We start from the raw sequence: 18,394 nt of genomic DNA on the forward strand, positions 1-18,394 counted from the left end.
ACGTGCCTAGCACATAGTAGGCCCTCCATAGGTCCCAGCTGTCATTACTGTCGTTGTAGAGTGAACACGACTGTCCTGAGCAGCGTCTGAGAGGGCAGTCCTGCAGCAGACCAGCCAGCATGGGGGAGGCGAGAGAGCAGGAGTGGGATGGGCCACACTGTGGAGTCGGGGAACCAAGTTCCAACTGGGCCTCGCCCTATGGGTGAGAGGGGCAGTGACTAATGGGCTTGCAGGGTGAGGCGGCAGTGTGGGACGCGACCGGGAAATCCTACGGGAAAGGGACCAGCTGGGAGGGCTGGATCCTACTAGATCCGCGTGGCTGCAGGAGGCACAGGGAAGAGCAGGGGACAGCCACTGTCCTCAGCCCTGTGGGCCAATTCTGCAAATGTGGGGCGGCCGTGGCCTGTGGCAGAGACAGAGTTCTGCGAAGCATGAGGAAGGCCCCCTCCCAGGAACAGGGCTGAGCCCCCAGCCGGACAGACGGGACCCGACCCGGGTCGGCCTCTGTGACCCGCCGAGCGTGACCGTCCCGCACCAGAGCCTCCACTCCCTCCCACGTCACCCGTGGGGCAGCAGTGGTGCCCTGTTCCCTGTGCGGGGCCACACCCCACACCCCACACCGCAGCGAACATGTTCAAATGCCCCACGTCCTGTGATAAACTTTGCTCTAAAAACCTTTGAAGGAATTTTTATAATTGTGATCTTGTTGTTGTCTGACCGTGAGGAATCCATTTTAGTTTATGTTTGACGAACAATTTCTTGGCGATGGTGGTGTCTGTGTGGGCACCCTGGCGAGTGAGAGAAATCCAGCCTACACATGGTTTTCCAAGGGGGCGACATTTTTTAAAGTTTTTTAAGTCATCTCTACACCCAACCCGGGGCTCAAACTCACGACCCCAAGATCAACAATGGCTCGCTCCACCGGCCAAGCCGGCCAGGTGCCCCAGGAGTGACGTTTTTATGATTACTGTGATGCTGACATAATGTCACGCTTTGTAGACATCTAATGAAGTGTTTATTAATTTGGATTTTGCTCCTCTTGGGTTTTGGAGCTCGGGTATATTTGTCCTCGGCTACAGACAGTTCGTGGGCCTCTTGAAAGCCACAGAGCCGGGCACTGGGCCTGCAGAGTCTAGGGAGCGAAGTGCCCTGTCCAGGCCCAGAATGTGGCCCTGTGCGGGGAGTGGGGAGTGCTCAGCCTCACCCTGAATCCCCTTGAGGGGCCAAGTGGCCACAACATCTCAGCAGAGTCCCTGGGGAAGTGGCCGGAGCCTCCAGGACCAACCCTAACACGTTCTCGACGCCCACCCCCCCCCCCCCCCCAGACCTCTCCCAGGCCACTGGGCCTGCACACTGTCTCACGGCCGCTCTACTGTGCTGGTTTTCCACGAACAAACCCCGCGTTGTGTCAGGCCTCGTTCCTGAGGGCCTCAAGCTGAAGGGCTGCAGGATGGAGCCCCTCCCGCGTCCTGCGGCACCTCCCCCACCCTCCACGTGCACAGTTTTTACAGTTTATGTAAAATGCTGAACCAGACTCTCCCCCCTCCGAAGGCCTTCCTACATGGAGACTCTGAGGCCAGTTCCCTTCTTTTCTAACCAGCACCCCACCCCCACCCCCCCGCCTCTGCTGGCTCCTGATTTCTCCCTTGGAACCCTTTTTTGAACGGACATTTTGCAGTTCCCAGAGTCTCTGAGATTGCATATCAATGTCCTGTTGGGCAGGGGGCAGCCTTACGCGGCCTGCATCCCTCCCCTGTGTGTAGGACAGGCGTGCTTGGTGCCTCTTGGAGCCCAGTGACCAGAGGAAGTGGCCAGCCCAGGAGGAAGTGGCTGCTGTTTACCGAAAAGGGGAAATTTGGGCAGTGAACTTGCTCCCACATGGCCAGCCTCTGGGCAAGCCCCGGGAGAACACACAGCCAGTGATTCATCCTGGGCCCGTTTCCTTCGAGAGGGATGGGGTGAGAGGCCCAGCCACGCAGAGCCTCTGTGCCTCTCAGACCCCAGAGATGCCAGCCAGCCACAGGAGGAGCTCGCGGTCCAGTGGGGAGTCCAGAAAGGAAAGTAGGCTTCACCACCTGGCATGCTGTGTGTCCTTAGACACGTGTGTGCCCTCTCTGGGCTGCGGGTACGTTTCCCACCCGTACCACGAGGGGCCCTGTCCTGCCTGCTGGGAAATGATCAGTGGCCCGAGGCACAGCCGTGAGGCCTGTGGTCTTCCTCCCGTAGCTCCCCGGGCCAGACGGCACAGATGGGGCACCCCTGTCCCTGAGGCATAGAGCACAGAGATGGCTCTATTATTTGGAGGTCAGGCACTGTCTCGGTAGGGCCTTGTTAACCCCAGAGCATGTCTGGAGGAAGCTGTCCTGGTCGGGGAGGGGACTGGAGCTCACAGGCCAGGGGGCGGTGCTGGAGAGGGAACAGGAAGAACGGGGCAGGCAGGTGGCAGAGCAGAGGCTGCAGTGACCAGGGAACAGCCCCCTCCCCCCCCCCCCACAGGGAGACCCCCTCTGGGAAGAAGGCTGTCCACATGCTCCCACTAGGTCTCGTGCCTCCTGCCCTGATAGGGCCAGTGGGAGGGGGCCAAAGTAAGGGAGGGGCCGTGTGACTCCGGGCGTATCCCCCACCTGCCTGCGCCTTGGTTTCCTCATCTGCAGGATGGGGCCAGCTGTGGCGTTTACCTCCTAGAGCTGTCGTACAGCTTAAGTTAACAAACGTGGAGTGCTTGGCACGGCATCCAGTGCTCAGTGAGTCCCCAGGGTGGTGGCTACCTCAGCAAGTCTCCAGCCCCGGCTCCTTGCCTCCACCTCCCACGGGTGCTGGCCCCGGGCGGGCGGGGGAGCCGCAGAGACAGGAGCCCCGCCAGGGACCCTCTGAGCCCGGGTTTGCAGACTCTGGCTTCCAGGAGGTCCCGTTTCCCTACCAAATGGGCAGGCAAATCTCCACACATCGTGGTTCCCTTTCCCAGAGGGCGGGCGCCTGGGGCGCTGGCCACCCTCCCAGCCCCAGGGGGGGCCAGGGCACCAGGGCTCAGACAGGCGGAGGCCCGGGAGCCCGTGGAGGGCAGAGGGTTGGCAGGGGGCGGGGCCTGCACAGGAGTTAGGGGGAGTCACACAGCCCAGGGAGCAGGTGAGGACTGGACCCCGGTGGGGCAGGGAGGGAGGCCGTGCCGGCAGAGGCCCTGGGTCCTTCCTGTTTCCTGTCCTGCTCCTCAGCCTGGCTCTGTGCTCGGGACTCGGGCCCACCTGCCTTCGGGGCTCCTCTCCCCAGGCCCCCTGCCCTCAGATTCCACCCCCCTCCTCACACAACGTCTAGGCACCGAATTCTCTGCCTGTGAGGCCCGCCGGGGCGGTGGGGGCATTTCAAGTGACCACTCGAAGAGGGGCTGTTCGAACAGAGTTCAGACACCACCCTGATTCAGTGAAGGGGCCTCCAAAAGGAGTTTAAGAGATGCTCACGCAAGCCAAGCACTGAGGAGCCAGGAGCTGGGAGGGAGCCCCCTGAAGACAGGGTGTGATGACAGCCAGTAAGGACACCCCGAAAGAGGCTATCTGACTTTCTTTTGTATTTTGAAGTTTGAAATGTTGGCTAAATATCTAATAATTTTGACTCGATGCATTGTTGAGGTGCGCACGGAATTTGAGTAGCAGGGCAAGAGGCCTGGGCGGGGGCAGTGGCGGGCAGGCAGGCGGTTGCAGCGTATCTGTCTCTAGTCCCGGGTCTCAGTTTCCTGTCCTCACAGTGGAGACAAGCAGGCTCCGTCGTCCACCTCTAGTGCCTGAGGCAAACGTGAAATCGTGTGTGCTTGTGTTTGACGTGCCTGGCGCACAGTAGGGACCCAAGCATCCTTACAGACCCGCTGTCGGGCTGTTGTCCCAGCTGTGGGGGAGGGGGCAGGTGTCCTGCGTGCCGGGCCCCAGGGCAGCCATCTGGCCTCCGAGGCAGTAGCACAAGTGTTCTTTTTTTTTTTTTTTTAATGTTTTTATTTTTATTTTTGAGACAGAGACAGACAGAGCATGAGCGAGGAAGGGGCAGAGAGAGAGAGACACACAGAATCCGAAGCAGGCTCCAGGCTCCGAGCTGTCGGCACAGAGCCCGACGCGGGGCTCGAACTCACAGACTGTGAGATCATGACCTGAGCCGAAGTCAGACACTTAACTGACCGAGCCACCTAGGTGCCCCACCATCGTTTTTTTTTTTTTTTTTAATGTTTTAATTATTTTAGAGAGAGAGAGAGACAGAACATAAAAGGGGGAGGTGCAGACGGAAAGGGAGACACAGAATCCAAAGCAGGCTCCAGGCTCCGAGCTGTCGGCACAGAGCCCGACACGGGGCTTGAACCCATGAACTGCGAGATCGTGACCTGGGCCGAAGTCAGACGCTTAACCGACTGAGCCACCCAGGCACCCCAACAAGTGTTCTTAACATGTGCTCTTAGAGCCCTGCTCTTGCCGGTGGGCCCTAAGCTGGCCTCGCACTGGCTGTCCCTCACTCAGGCCTCACGAGCACACAGCATGCAAATCCTGCAGATTTTCATTTTTGTGCCGGGCTCAGAACTCCTCACTGGGGAGGCCAGATAATCTATAGAGAAATTAACTCGTCTTTGCCGTGAAAACTGACAGTCGACGGGGAAGCCCGCTGGTCTGAGGGGGTTTCCCTTCCCTCTGGGTGGTCAGGAGCCCACAGCTCGGTGGTCAGGAGCCCACAGCAGGGGCTTGTGGAGCAGGTGCGCGGGCCGTGCCCTTAAGACCGTGGGAGGCCCGAGGCGCTCTTTGGAATCCTCCTATCACTTCGTAGCAAATGTGTCTAATTTTGTAATGGCAGTCACATTTTACATGATAAACTGTGTGTAAACATACGCACATATTTCTTTTGCTTTGAGCTTTTGGGAAAATGTTTATGCATTTGCTTTGGAACGATTTGGCTTTGAGAATTCATTGATCTGACAACTGGTGATGATGTCTTGGCAGTTTTCCCACACACTCGGGGACTCTGGTGGGGTCAGATAATCTGACCCCCAAACCATCATCGAATGCGATGAACCTTCCATGAATAGTCCATCGCATAGACGTTTACTCACACACGTATTCATTGTGACTTTACAACTTTCTCTTGGCACTTCAGAGCCAGTACTGTTTTGGGTTGGAGGTGTTTCCTCATTCGGGTCACAGACGTTTTGGTTTTTTTGCTTTTTTTTTTTTTTAATTTGTTTTAATTTAAAAAAATTTTTTTTAACGTTTATTCATTTTTGAGAGGGAGAGACAGAGCATGAGCAGGGCAGGGGCAGAGAGAAAGGGAGACACAGAATCTGAAGCAGCTCCAGGCCCCGAGCTGTCAGCACAGAGCCGGACGTGGGGGCGAGTTACAAAACTTACGGTGCGAGGAAACCGTAGCCGCCCCGTGAGTCCTCTTGCAGCCGTGCTCCCAGGTACAGAATTAACGTGTTTTACAAAGCAAACCTCTGGACGTGCACTAAGCACCATGTAGACCCTGCCCTTTATGTAAGAGAGGAGACATACATACAGACTTGGTCGTGCACAGAGCAACCCAGGAAGGACGGTCAGGAAAGGGAAGTGCCTGTGGGGTCGAGGAGGACCTGGGCACAACGGCATTTAATGCTTGGGGGGGAAATGTTTTTATGGATACTTTTTAATATATTTTAAAAAAATTTTTTTAATGTTTGCATTTGAGAGAGTGAGAGACAGAGTGTGAGTGGGGGGAGGGGCAGAGACAGAGGGAGACACAGAATCCGAAGCCGGCTCCAGGCTCCGAGCTGTCGGCACAGGACCCGACGCGGGGCTCGAACCGACTAGCTGAGCCCCCGGCTCATAACCTGAGCCGAAGTCAGACACTCGACCGCCTGAGCCACCCAGGCGTGCCAACTTTTTAATATTTTTTTTATTTTTTAAAGGCATGTGGGTGTATCATGCATCGGAATAATTTAAAACATGCCTGTTGAGCGTCTAACCGTAGCCAGGCCCATTCTCGGCACAGAGGAGAGTGGAGACTGAGGCGGACAATTTGAGAAGAAAGAAAACGGCCTGTTTGTTCTCCACCCCCTCGTGTTAGGGAGCAAATCCGTGCCCACTGCCAGGATATCAAGGGTGTGAAAACGGCCACACGCATGACCAGGATTCCCTGAAAAGGCCTCGCTGGCATCCCGTCCCCGGTACGTGGACTCACGGAGGGCTGGTGTGGGGTCCTCGGGCGGAACGGCCCGGCAGACCTGGGGGTGGCCTCCCAGGAGGGCGAGCTAGGCACCCACAGTCAGGAGTCACTTCCTGGATGGCCCATGAGCATCCCTGGGTCCTACGGGAGGAGCATGACCCGGGGAGGAGAGCCCAGCGCGGGGAGGTTTTGATCAGACAGACAGACGTGGCTTCGGAAGACTCCCCAGCCGACAGATGCAGCTGCCTTCCTGTTGCCCTATCACCTGGATCGGCTTCTGAGTCCCCAAACCCTGCTGGGTGGGCTTCTCCCCTCCGTCGTTGATAGAGACGCCGAGCGGGGAGGTTAAGCACCCCCTCAAAGCCGCAGAGCCAGCAAGGGGCCAGGGTCCTAGGCCCGTCAGTGTGACCCTAGAGCCTGTGCCCCTCAGGGCACCCCGAGGAGAGGGACTGTAAGGGGCAGGGCCACGCCAGGGTCACCTCTGTGCCTGGCCCGGCCCAAAGGTAAGCACAGGTCACGGCGGGGTGGGGGTGGGGGGCAAGGCTGAGCAGTGGGGTGCGAAGCACCATCAGAGATCACCCACCCCAGTCCTTCGGGGGGCTCCTGATGCCGCCAGACCTGGGCCCGGGGTTCCTCTGAGCACAGACACAGGCTCCCAGCTGTTTGCCTGACTTGAGAACCCTGGCCCCGGCCCCTCTGTCACAAACGGCCTTTGTCTTCTCATGCAAACGACCAGGTTCTGCTCACCAGGGTGCCGTGCCTGAAAGGGAGGTGGGAAGACAGAACCTGATGGAAAATTGTAGAAACACATTTCTTTGCATTTGAATACTTGCAGGGCTCCACTCCGGCAGTAAACCCCAGCTTCCTTCACCTTTGCTGAGCCCCGGGCCCCCTTGGTGCCCGGTGAAGTCCGCACGCTTCTTCTCGGAAAAGTGTTTTCAAACACGCGTAGTAAAGAACATAGCATTAGGGTGGAGATCAATTACCCTGGAATAGGGTTGGTGAAATATCTGTGGTGTAGAAACGCCGTGTTTCTTTCTTAGCGCGTTAAAAAACAAGACCCCGCGTCGGGTCCAACTACTATCCTTTTGACGGAACGAGGAGAAAAATGCAGCATCTCCACATGTCTGCAGTAGCTGGACATGCAAACGTCTCGTCATTTCTGTTGGTGACAAAGTCACAGGTGACGTGAGCACGAATGAGCCTTGTTCTCTGCACTAGTCATGGGAGAAATTGCTGAATTTCAGTTCGAGATTAGGGAAAATAAAGATATAACCCACACACCGCCCCCACGCCCCCGTCCCCATGTAGAAAATTTTCGTCCTTGGGATTTCCATTCTGAGCCCAGTATTTTCCAGACTTGTATCTGTGGCAGGAGGGCCGGTTAGAACTGCCTGTGTGCCTGTGTCGGTCCCGGGCCCCCCGGCTGGAGCCTCGCTATCAAGGCTGGAAATTAACTGTTCCTGAAGGTGATGTGCCCAGTAGCCGACCCTCCGGAAGCACTTGGTGGGGCCGGTGCGCCTGTCCCTGTGCAGAGGACACGCCCTGAGGATGTCTCTCCGTCCCTGGGGGGCGCGGCTGGACCGCCTGGCACCCTTTCTGTGGACGTGGAAACGGAGACTCCGAGATGGGGGGGGGGGGGTGGGGAGTTTCATGACTGTGTGCGTCACACGGCCGCCAGAGGCTTTTGATCTTGACCTGGGATGAGCACGTGGAGCTCTAACAACCGCGATTCAGAGCCGTGAGGTCAGGGCACGCTCACGGTCAAAGTAGCGGCTGGTTCTGTCTCTTTCCGAGACTCCCAGCGCCATCACTGGGACTTTGCTCGTCCACCTTCCCGCCACGGGAGCGTTGGCCCTGCTGCAGAGACAACGCTGCAGCCCGGCGAAGGTCAATCCCTTGCTCAGGGTCCCACGGCCGGAACATAAACGGCAGAGGGCCAGACCCGGGGTGCAGAGCTCCAGGAACCACAGGGGGACACGCGGCGCCCAGACCCAGGGAAGGACGCCAGGGGCTCCCGGCCACTCCCTGCGCCTCCCGGCCACGAGCTCCCCCAGGCAGCCGCTGTCCCCGCGTCTGCCACCACCTTGCAGCGCCGTCTGGATTTCAAGGTCCACGTGTGTCACCTTGACCGTCCGTCCTCACGGCCCCGCAGTCAAAGAGCGGCTGCTGCTTCTGCTTCCACTTTACACGCGACGAAACGGAGCTCCCTCCCTGCAGCAACATAGTCGCGAAGGGCCTGGCGTCTCGTGGAGGTAGGACCCCCAACCTGGAGCCTCTCCCTGGGGCTGGCCCTGTGCACCTGCCGCCCAGATGTCGACCAGGCCTGGGTTTCCGCTGTGGGGCTCAGGATCACGCGAGGGATTCACGGATGAGCAGGTATCCTGCACCCTAACCTCCTCCCGGCCCTTCCAGGGGGCCCGTCTACACCAGAGGCCCCTCAGCTCCCTGACATGAGCCTCCGGCAAAGACCCTCCTCATCCCTCTGCTGGCGAGCAGCGTCTCTCCCCGGGCACCTGCCCGCTCCGGGGCCTCCCCCTGGGCAAGGCTCCTGCGGCCCCCGCCCCTGTCCCTACCCCCACCTGAGTGGTGCGAGCCCCTCCTCCCTCTCCCTCGTCATCGGGATGCACACTACCCCCCAGGGCACATTCTCTGCGTGGACCCCTCAGGTCTCCGTCCCACCCTCCCGCCCCAGCTAGAACGTACGTGCCAGGAGGGCGAAATGCTGTTTGGGGCACGACTTTATGCCGACAGCCCGGGGTTCGTGCACACAGTAGACACTCAATAAATCTTGAGCGGAAGGAGATTAATCAGCACAGCACTTCACCAAAACACAAGTGGCCTCCATGAGGGAGAGGGAACTAGAATTTAGTTCCACTGCCCAGCTAATAATGGTGGCTGGGCTGAGGACGTCGGCCAGGGCAGAGACTGGAGGTTGGGGGCGAGGGGCCAGGAAGTCTGAGGTCTCCTCCCCTATCCACCACCCCCCGCTCACTACTAATGTGACCAGGTGTCCGCCCCAGAGTCAGGAAGGAGAGCCGGCCAGAGGTGACAATAGGGCTCCTGTGCGACGGGGAGGGCAGGGACTCAGGCAAATGAGCGGGGCGCGCAGATATAGAGGCGCGTGGGCGGTCTGCACTCTGCTTCCACGGGGTGCTGGCCACGATGGAGGGCGGCCTGAAGCAGCCCGGCCAGGGGAAGGGCCCCAAAGAGGTGGGGGACAGCCAGGCCCTGGCCAAGCTGCAGGAGCTGGCCTGGACGTGGTTCATGGAGACACAGGCGCCCCTCATTCTGCACGACGGAGCCCTGCCCCCCTGGTTTCACGGATTCGTCACCCGCAAGTAAGGCTGCCCCGTCCACATGCCCAGCAAGACCCACAGCCCCTTGGGGCCACGAGAGTGGTCTGGGGGCCCTGGGACAAGCCTGGCTCCTGGGTCCGCTCCTGGGGGCAGGGCGGGGGGCACGCCGGCCCCCACTCTGACCGAGAGGGCAGGCAGGCGCAGGGTGAGTGCAGACCGGGCCCGGAGAACCGGGTGAGTGACCGGGGACCGTGTCACCCGTCCCCCAACCAGAACACTGCTCATAAGGAGGCCGACAGAGCCATTTGGGGTGGGGGTCGTCCTGGGCAAACCTGGACGTGCACTCACTCCGGAATAAAGGCTGCAGTGTGGGATATGCAAGCTGCCAGAGCAGGAGAGGAGGGACAGCAGTCCAGCCTGGCCGTCCCACAGCACACGCCGGCCAGCAGCCCTCGGGGGTCCCGCGCTCAACTTAGCCCTCTGCGGTCCCCGTCTTGAAATGCTTACTTTTTGAGCAAGGGGGTCCACACTTTCTTTTTTAATTTTTTTAAATGTTTATTGTTGAGAGAGAGGCAGAGCATGAACAGGGGAGGGGCAGAGAGAGGGAGACACAGAATCCGACGCAGGCTCCAGGCTCCGAGCTGTCAGCACAGAGCCCGACGCAGGGCTCGAACTCACAAACCGTGAGATCATGACCTGAGCCGTCGTCGTCGTCGGATGCTTAACCGACGGAGCCCCCAGGCACCCCGGGGCTCGCTCCGCATTTTCATTCAGTGCTGGGCTGGGTAAAACCTGCAGTAGGCCTTCACAGAGTAGGCACTCAGTATCTGGGGAGCAAGTGGTCTACTTACTGCCAAGACAGAAGATAGCTGGAATTTTCCACCACGTCTCCAAAATACTTGGCACCATTCAGGAATACCCAGAGCTGCCTAGGGCTGGAAGGGACATGCAGGGGAGACGAGGACCTGGGGGTTGCTGTTGTGACCGGGCTCCAGACATAATAGCACCTCCTCCCTGCAGAAACTTCTTGTGTAGTGCACAACGTGCACAACTGTACAGAGTGGTCCTGTGGCAGGGAGCTCCCCGAAACTAAAGATCTCTAGCTATATGGATTCATTCTTACCACAGAGCCATTCGGGTGGAGAGTGGGTGGCCAGGGTCAGCGGCTATTGTGCCTGCCAGTGAGGCTGCAGTGGAGGGTGGTGCATGGCGGTGGGGGTGGTGGGGGCGGGACTCCAACCCAGCCCAAGAGTAAGTCTTGAGTTTGCCTGACTGAGCCGGGACAGAGCTCAGTCCCAGCCGAAGGTCTGAGAGAGCCTTCTACAGAGGGTTGGAGGGGTGTGCACTGGGTCTGGCGCCCAAGGGCGTGGCCAGCAGGGACTCTGAGGCAGGCCCGGGGCCAGCCAGCCGGAAGGGCACAGGCCCCCGTTAACTGCGCATTCTCTGCCCAGGCAGACGGAGAAGCTGCTTGGGGACAAAGCTCTGGGCTCCTTCCTCATCCGCCTCAGCGACCGGGCCACCGGCTACATCTTGTCCTACAGGTAGGAGAGGGGCCGTCTGTGAGGCCCCCGCAACGCGGCCATGCAGATAATCACAGGGGCCCGACAGGCCACAGGGCTCGGCTTTCCCTGGGTGCGGGTCTCCCATCCCGTCCGCCGATCACAGGCTCAGCGGACGTTTCCTGAGCAGCACTGGCCCTAGGAGGCAGCCCCGGCCTTCAAAGGGAGCGGACTGGGAGCAGGAGAGAGTGTCCCCTTGGGGGTGGGGGGGAGGGCTAAGGGGCTTCCCGGAAGTGAAGCTTGAGCCATCCGCCAGGGATGAAAGAGGGTACGATGGGAGTCCAGGAGGGCCCTTCCAGCCGATGGGGCCGCACGTGCAAAGGTACAGGGGCAGGGGAGACTGCGGGCTTGGGGGAGGCGCGGTGGCCGGGGTGGCAGGGCGCAGGCTCCTGTGGAGGGGGGCTCGCACGGTTCGAGGGCTCTCCGGGCAGCCTGCGCGGGGAGGCCCAAGCGCCCTGTGAGATGACGAGGGCTGGGCTACGGTACAGGAGAGGGGGCAGGACAGCCAGGACGGAGCGGAGATGGTGACATCAGACCCGGTCCCGGAGAGGAGGTTGGGTGGGGGAAGGCAGGAAGAGAGAAGTCCCCTCCCCCGGTCAGGAAGGGGGGCCAGGGCTCCAGGGCCAACCTCAGAGGCCTGGGATCAGATTCAAAATTATCGCCCGCTCAGACCGCTGCACTTCAGATCCTAACCTTGCCTCTGCGCCTCTGTTTCTTCATCTGTAAGATGGGAGCATTGTAGTGTCTTCTTTGTAGGATTGCCGAACGTGTTGGATGAGTTTATACGTTGAACAGTGCTTGGAACATCCTAAGGACTAAATAAACATCAGTCATTATTAAGACACTAGTATTCTACGTGCCCAGTACTACGCTAAGTACCTTGAAACACGTGAGCTCAGCAGTTGTCAAATGTCTTTTTAGCATCAAGGCTCTTTTTTCCAAACATGATCTTTGATGGACTACTGCTCAGCTCTGGGAATGGATCGATCCGTGGAGCACCACCCGGTCCAGAAAGAGTCCCACACATTCGGTCGCCTGATGTACAGCAGTCCTGTGGGGAAGGCAGTAAGTGGTGGGGGAGCAACTAGACATCCAGCCGGAAAGCAAGGGCCCGCCCATCCCACACCGCACGCAGAAACTAATTCTAGACGGATCACAGATCCCGGTGAGAAAAGCAAAATAGTACATTTCTCTTTTTTCTAAGTTTATTTATTTATTTTGAGAGAAAGAGCTTGTGTGAGCGAGCAGGGGAGGGGCAGAGGGAGAGAGAGAGAGTGAGAGCGAGAGCGAGAGAGAGAGAGAGAGAGAGAGAGAATCCCAAGCAGGCTCCATGATTTCAACACAGAGCCCAACATGGGGCTCAAACTCACAAACCATGAGATCATGACCTGAGCCCAAATCACGAGTTGGATGCTCAACCGACTGAGCCACCCAGGTGCCCCAAAACGGTACAATCCTAAAAGAAAATGGGAAAGTTTTTCAAGACTTTGAGAAAGGCAAACAATTCTTAAGACACAAACCTACTAACCATAAAAGAGAAGGTCGATACATCTGATTTCTTTCAAACTGAGTCTTTTGTTAATCAAAAGATGTCATCAAGTGAATAAAGGGACAAACCAGAGTGTTGGAGAAGTTATGTATTGTAATAAATGTATCTAACAAAGGACTCGTACCGGAATATATGAAGAGCTCCCGCAAATCAATAAGACAAAGACAATATGATAACGGCAAAAGACTTGACAGGCGCTTCACAAAAGAGGATACGCCAAGGACCATAATATGTCGGCATTCAGCAGCATCAGTGACAGGGAGATACAAATGGAACCCACAACAAAGGGCTACAAGGAAAGGACGGGGGTGCTGGCCCCACCAGCATACTCCTTGGTGTATTCCCAGCATAAGTGAGTGCACACGTTCGCCAAAACACACGTACAACAATGTCCACGGCAGCTGTATTTATAGCACCCCCAATCTGGAAAGGACCCAAACGTCCACCAGCATAATGGGTAGATTGCGGATCTTTTCATTAAATGGGATACTACACATCGGTGAGGGAGGAAGGAAGCTAATTCCACGCCGACAGGAATCAATCTCAAAGATACAATGTTGAGTCAAAGAAGAAAAACTGATTCCATTCATGTGAAGTTCCACGACCCGCAAACTGATCTCTGACGGCGGGGTCGGGGCCCAGGCTGGAAGGGGGCAGGAGGGGGTCTTTGGGGAGCTGGACGTGTTTCCGGTTTTGCTCTGGGTGCCGGTCCCTTGGGCGTGTTCATGTGTGGAAATCCGTCGCTGCCCACGGTTGGGACGTGTGTGTGTCGCTGTAGAATTATCCTTCCATGAAAGAGGACAGGAGGGGGGCAGGGTTTTACAGGCTGGATTGGGGGTGGGGCCGGAGCCCCATCTTTACAGCGGGGACGGGGGTGGGCGGGACAAGTGAGGCTGAGTGTGTGTGTGCCCAGGGTCGGACCTTGTCTTAAGACTTTGTCCATCACAGAACTTCTGGTATTGATTTTAATTTTCTAGAATATTGCCTTACTGGTTATTTTGATTACGGAGCTTTGTGGTGACCCTTCAAATTCTGCACCCCAGTGAGTGCCCCCCACCCCCGCCGCTGCTGGAGCAGGCTCAGGCACTCTCCAGGGGTGCAGACCCTGCACGGCCACCTGCCAGGCTGGGCAGTCTGTGCTGGAGCCCCCGCCCCGCACCCTTGGGGGCCCCGAGTCCCGGCCCTGAAGCCCGCACCCTGCGCCCTCCCCGCCCACAGCCCCAGGCCACATGTGCTTGTGTTGCAGGGGCAGTGACCGCTGTCGGCACTTTGTCATCAACCAGCTCCCCGACCGGCGCTACCTCGTCTCGGGGGACACGTGCAGCCACGGCACGCTGGCCGAGCTTGTGCGCCATTACCAGGAGGTCCAGTTTGAGCCTTTTGGGGAGACCCTGTCTGCTGCCTGCCCCCGGGTACGCACCCCTCTCCTCCTGAGTGGGGGTGGTGGGGCAGGGCACCCAGGCCTGGGGTGTCCACCGCGGGGGCACGTGACTGCACTCACCTTCCCCACTCACCGCCATCCAGGGGCACTCGGTGCCGGCTCGGGGTCCCTGTTTGGAAAGGGGAGACCGAGGCAGCATCCCACCTGAGGTCAGGGGCCTGGTGGGCACATGGCAATCTCCGGCAGGAGGCTGGAGGCCGGCCGGGGGTGCGTGACCACACGCCTGCGTTGCCCCCACCACCCCAGCCGGAGGACAGCGATCTGTACGATGCCATCACCCCTGGCCTGGAAAATCCGCCTGCCACGGCGTCCGCCCCGGGGGGCCCAGTCGAGGCTGCCAGCCCCTGCCCCTGTCCAAAGCCACCCGTGTCCTTCCTCCACACAAAGAAGAACCTGGACATGAGTTCCTGCAGCTTCTCTGAGGACGAATGCATGGCGGTGAGGAGCCTCTCGGGGCGGGGCTGTGCCCGTGTCCCCAGGCCCGGCCCTTGGGCTGCGGGGCGTGAGAGCCAGGCCCGGAGCGGTGCGGGCTCACCCACGCCAGGGCCTGGCTCCGGCCAGCCGGATGTGTTCAAGCCTCGGCTGGGTCTTTCTAGCTGTGTGCCTCAGTTTACCATTCCTAAGGTCCCCTGAGGCTTGAATGAGAAAATGAGTAAGAAATGCCCGAAAGGAGGCCCCTGGGGGGCTCAGTCAGTTGAGCATCTGACTTCAGCTCAGGTCGTGATCTCACGGTTGGTGGGTTTTCGAGCCCCGCATCTGGCCCTGTGCTGTCAGTGCAGAACCTGCTTGGGATCCTCTCTCTCTCTCTCTCTCTCTGCCCTTCCCTCTCCCCTCTCTCTCGAAAATATTTTTAAAAATTTGTATACAAAAAAAAATGCCTGAAAATTCCTCTAAACTGTAGGGGAGGTGCCTTCACCTCCTGAGAGGGGCTCAGGGAGGCTTTCCTCCTACACAGATCACAGCACACCCCAGGCCTGAGGCCTTCCCCAGGGTCCGTGGGGGCTTCAGCAGGGCTCCTGCACCACCCCCCCCCCCTTCTCGCTCTTGTCCAGCCTCACTGGCCTGTGGATCTTCCCCGATCACACCAACCTCGCTCCTACCTCAGGGCCTTTGCACTTGCTGTGCCCTTGCTGCAATGTCCTTCCTGCAGATGCCTGCAGCTCGCACTCCATTCCCTGCTTGCATGCCATCTTTCCAGAAAGCCCAGAGGCTGCCCTGCCCACCCGTCATTGTGCCCATCCCATTACCCTGCCTCACTCTTCTTCGTCCCACCGATCCTGACCCGACAGTCAATCATCTCGTGGCCTGTTATCGTGAGTCAGTCGTATTAGATGACGTAACAGGGTGGGTCGTTGCCCGTCTCCCAGCTTAGAGTGGGAACGCTCGCCGCTCGCCACGCAGTCCTTGGCACCTGGGACAGTGTGTGGCACACAGTTTGCTCAGTAAACATTGGTGGAATAAATACCCAAATGACGGACTCGGGGGTGGTCTGTTCTAGAGGGAGGGAGCGGCGCGTGAGTGGGCTCAGGGGCTCTGAGGGACCAGTGGACCACTGTGCAGGGAGGACAGGGCAGGACGAGTCTGGGCGTCGACGGCAGGCCTCGGATGCCAAGGCAGAGGCCAGACTCAGGAGTACGGGGGTGGCAGGGACCTGAATGGCAACGAACGCCGACACACAGCAGGTAGACGGAGCCAGTGCGGGGCTCTCAGCTTGTCCGAGACAGTCTTCCGCTCACCTGAGGGCACCTTAGCGACAAGGCCACCTGCAAGACGCCCAGTTTCTTTCCTGTCTCCCCAGGTCCCTGTCAGGGTGCCTCCCCTCCCTGAGAGGAGTGCCCTCCTTCTGGACGAGTCTTTCGGAAGCCCCAGCGACATCATCTACTCAGACCTGAGGAAGATGAACCAGGCACGGCCAGGCCTGGGCGCGGAGGTGTCCAGCAGGCACGGCCTGGGCCCAGTTGGCAGCCTGGCTTGCTCCCCAGGCAAGGGGCCCCCGAGGAGATGCTCGGATGGAGGCCGGGACAGGCCTGACGGCCCAGGGCCCGCCCTCTCTGGGGTGAGCCCAGACCGGGGTCCTGTGGTGCCTCCCACTTCCCGGGGCTACCTCCCGGCCCCCCCTTCTGAGGCCCTAGGACCCTCTGCTGCCACCTGGAGCCAGGCGTCCCCAAAGCTGAGCCACAGGGCTCAGCCCTGCTCCCAGGACAGCCCGGCAGACGCCTACGAGCTCCTACAGACGGCAGGTCCCCCACCAGAGCCCGGCGACGTGCCAGACCAAGAAGGCGGCACCTGGGCACCGGCCCCAGTTTGCTGGGGCAGCTCGGCTGGGCCCCCGTGTCCTGGAACAGGCGCCCCGTCCAGCAAGCTGCCAGGATCCACAGTCTACGGTTACGAGAGGCTCTCGGGGGCCCCGGGGCTCCCCGAGCCCAGAAACACCTATGAACAAATCCCGGCAGCCAGGAGCAAGGAGACCGGACAGACACACAAGGTGGGCTCCGTGGTGGGAGGGGGTGGCCGCCAGCCCCTGCTGGTGAGAGGGACCTGTGGCCCTCATGCGTGAGCAGCTCAGGTCACCGCTACTGCCCGGAGGGACCCAGAGTTTTCCAGCTCTGTCATATGCTCACAGGTGCTCGGTTTGAATGTAAGGTGGGGGGGTCTCTAGGCCCTTCCGAGGTCCTCCTCTACAGACCAGGTTTCCCTGTCCAGGCCACTGCCGGGGTCTCAGAGCCTGTGAGAGGTAGATTGGGAGCTGTGCCCCCCACCCCCACCCCACATATCCTGGGACCCAGGTCACCCAGGGCGGGGCCCTGACTCTCCCGGGACCACAGACCCCGCCCGTGGGCAGGCCCTCTAGAATCCCGTGGCAGCCCCCCCCCCCCCCTGCAAAGTCCCACGCCCTCTCTGGTCCCTGTTGGTGCCACGGACACCCACACCCTACCCCCCAGCTCTGGGAGACCCCTTCCTCCCCTCAGCCACAAGGGACAGACCCTTCATCCAGAACCGGGGACTGGAGGTGGGATTTGGGGCACCGTGCGGCCGTCCCTGGGCTGGGGCCCCGGTCTGCAATCGGCAGGCCGTGCCGGGCCTCCCCCTGTCCAGGGGCCCCGGGCTCCAGCATCTTCTCCCTCTTCGCAGCCCGACAAACACCGGAGGATCTTCTTCACAGACAAGAAGCACAGAGCCTGAGGAGTGCCTGCCGGAGGGCCTGCCGGGGGGCCCGCGGCCCACCCCCGCCTCCCCAGTGCCCCCCGCTGGCCCCAAGAGGGGTGGAGGCCCGGGAGGTGGGGGACTGACCACAGGTAGGGTCAGCACCCCCATCCCCAAGGTGAGCACCCTGAGGCCTGGGCTCGCTGACCGGCCCGCCCCTCCCCCCACCCCGCTGACCGTCACCGAGCACGCGGCCAGCCCTGCGCTGGGGCGGCCGTTCTGTCGGGCTGGGCAAGGCCACGCGGTTGTTCCTCAGACCCAGGCCGGTTCCCTCCTGTGGCCCCGTCAGCAGAAAGGGGCGGCCGGCCGGCCGGAGCCACGCCGGGGAAGTCCTGGCCTGAGGCAACAGTTCTGACCCTGGAGGGCCGGGCTCCCGGGGGCAGCCCCCCTTGGCCCTTCTCTGCCCCCCGCCCATCCCAGCCGGATCATGCAGGCCGGGCAGCCCTGACCCAAGCCCTTCCTGGCGCGGACAGGAAATCCCAGGCCCGGAGGGGAGCGGGAAGCTGCCTGACATGACGCCGACAGCCTGCACACACACACCCGTAAAGCAGGCCGGGCCCGGCTGGCTGCGGGGCTCAGCCCGGGTGCACGCCTGGGCCACCCTCACCTGCCCTCTGCCTCCGGCCGGTCTTGGCCTCTCCGGCTAGTTCTCAGACCTCTCCCCTGAGACCCAGACCCGACGGGCGGCCCGACCGGGCGATCGGCTCTGGACGCAGGCGCTCCTGTCTCCTGCTCTCCCTGGGTCCCCACCCATAGGGTCCCTCTTGCCCACGCGTCCCCCTCGTGTAAGACTGAGCAGGCGGCGGAGGCAGAAAGCCGACTGACCCTCCCCAGAGGGAGTGCTGTGGCCCCCGCCCGTGTCCCCGAGCTGGCTCAGGCCACGCCTGTGGACTGTGGTGGCCTGTGCCGCTGAGAGGCCCCCTCCAGGGGCCTTATAGGACAAGGGTACAGCCAGCAGCCCCATTCAGACACATGGTTAGCAAACGCTCCATAAATTGTCACTGGAACGACCACGGTCATGAGGGAAATGGACACGGTTGTCACCTTGGGGATCTGGGGCACCAATGTGTTTTCCTCCCAAAGGCACAAAGGTTGAAATAAAAGTTCCTGCCCAAAGCCGGAGGGCAACACTTGACCCTGAGGTGACGCGCTGGCCGTGGGATTTCAAGGGTCAGGA

The 18,394-nt window shown here is 60.1% G+C and overlaps 1 protein-coding gene and 1 long non-coding RNA gene across 6 annotated transcripts; both read left to right on the forward strand.

The window, feature by feature from the left end:
* The first annotated feature begins 1,857 nt into the window (after positions 1–1,857).
* On the forward strand, positions 1,858–7,761 carry LOC125158984 (uncharacterized). Its single transcript, XR_007149628.1, has 3 exons — positions 1,858–2,125; positions 5,909–6,166; positions 7,001–7,761. It is a non-coding gene; the product is annotated as an uncharacterized LOC125158984 (long non-coding RNA).
* A 530-nt stretch (positions 7,762–8,291) lies between these two features.
* On the forward strand, positions 8,292–18,333 carry SH2D7 (SH2 domain containing 7). Of its 5 annotated transcripts, none has more exons than XM_047846734.1 (6): positions 8,292–9,506; positions 10,916–11,005; positions 13,819–13,984; positions 14,260–14,451; positions 15,812–16,498; positions 17,146–18,333. In XM_047846734.1, exons 1-6 carry the CDS (start codon positions 9,331–9,333, stop codon positions 17,194–17,196), a joined length of 1,362 nt encoding a protein of 453 aa, XP_047702690.1. In that variant the 5' UTR covers positions 8,292–9,330; the 3' UTR covers positions 17,197–18,333. The 5 variants fall into 5 exon arrangements, 4 of the variants coding, with proteins under 4 accessions (XP_047702690.1, XP_047702687.1, XP_047702688.1 ...); XM_047846731.1 differs by having other exon boundaries at positions 8,292–8,544; positions 14,200–14,451; XM_047846732.1 differs by having other exon boundaries at positions 8,292–8,544.
* Positions 18,334–18,394: the final 61 nt, after the last annotated feature.

The sequence above is a fragment of the Prionailurus viverrinus genome, unplaced genomic scaffold (genome assembly GCF_022837055.1).
Source record: "Prionailurus viverrinus isolate Anna unplaced genomic scaffold, UM_Priviv_1.0 scaffold_40, whole genome shotgun sequence".
NCBI classification, from domain to species: domain Eukaryota; kingdom Metazoa; phylum Chordata; class Mammalia; order Carnivora; family Felidae; genus Prionailurus; species Prionailurus viverrinus.